The sequence below is a fragment of the Myotis davidii genome, unplaced genomic scaffold (assembly GCF_000327345.1).
Source record: "Myotis davidii unplaced genomic scaffold, ASM32734v1 scaffold2127, whole genome shotgun sequence".
Classification (NCBI taxonomy): Eukaryota; Metazoa; Chordata; class Mammalia; order Chiroptera; family Vespertilionidae; genus Myotis; species Myotis davidii.
The window spans coordinates 1-944 of NW_006297757.1; the positions used below are offsets into that span (position 1 = coordinate 1).

At 40.9% G+C, this 944-nt stretch overlaps 1 protein-coding gene across 1 annotated transcript in view; it reads left to right on the top strand.

Moving 5' to 3' along the window:
- Positions 1-3: 3 nt before the first annotated feature.
- LOC107184605 (endogenous retrovirus group K member 18 Pol protein-like) overlaps positions 4-944 on the top strand; it is a gene marked incomplete at its 5' end in the record, with an annotated part of 2,379 nt that continues 1,438 nt past the window's right edge. Inside the window, 2 exon segments of the mRNA XM_015570232.1 lie at positions 4-256; positions 259-858. Coding sequence (XP_015425718.1) covers positions 4-256; positions 259-858 — 853 coding nt within the window.

Here is a 944-nt window from a genome sequence, read left to right on the forward strand (position 1 = left end):
GAATGCAAATTATTTGCATTCAGTGTCCCATCTACTAATTTTCAGGAACCCATGCACCACTATCATTGGAAGGTATTGCCTCAGGGAATGGCTAATAGCCCTACCCTGGGTCAAAAGTTTGTTAGTCAGGCAATTCGCGGAGTTCGAGAGAAACATCCGCAGGCTTATATCATACACTATATGGATGACAGCCTTTTAGCTCACTATACGGAATGTCAATTAGAACAGGCTCTTCTTAAATCTGGATTAATTATTGCACTGAAAAAGTTCAAAGATGAGACCCTTACCTATATCTTGGACATACCATAGAAGGAAGAAAAATTCGTCCTCAAAAGATTCAACTCAGGATAGACAAGCTAGAGACTTTAAATGATTGTCAAAAATTTTTAGGGGATGTCAACTGGATTAGGCCAACTTTAGGCATAACTACTAATGACCTTAAATCTTTGTTTGATATTCTTCGTGGGGATAGCGACCCGCTCTCCCCTCGTCAGCTTACTCCTGCAGCTCACAAGGCTATCTGCCAAATAGAAGCTGCCTTAAAGAAACAATTTGTACAAAAAAAAATTGATTACTCACAGCCATGGCTGTATTTAGTATTGGCTACGCCAGTATATCCTACTGGCCTCTTATGGCAACAGGGACCTTTGGAGTGGATTCATCCGCACTCCTCCCCGAAAAAGGTAGTTTATCCTTACTCAGAAGCAGTAGCAGATCTTATCTTTACAGGACGTCTCAGATCTCTGGAACTTTTTGGTCAAGAGCCTCATACCATCGTGGTACCCTATAAAGTTCAACAAAGGCAATGGCTGTTTCATATGGATGATAAATGGCCTCTCTCACTCCTGGGCTATCACGGTATAGTAGACTCTCATTACCCATCTAATAAACTCATACAATTTTTTACAGAACATTCCTTCATTTTCCCCAAGGTAGTCAAGACT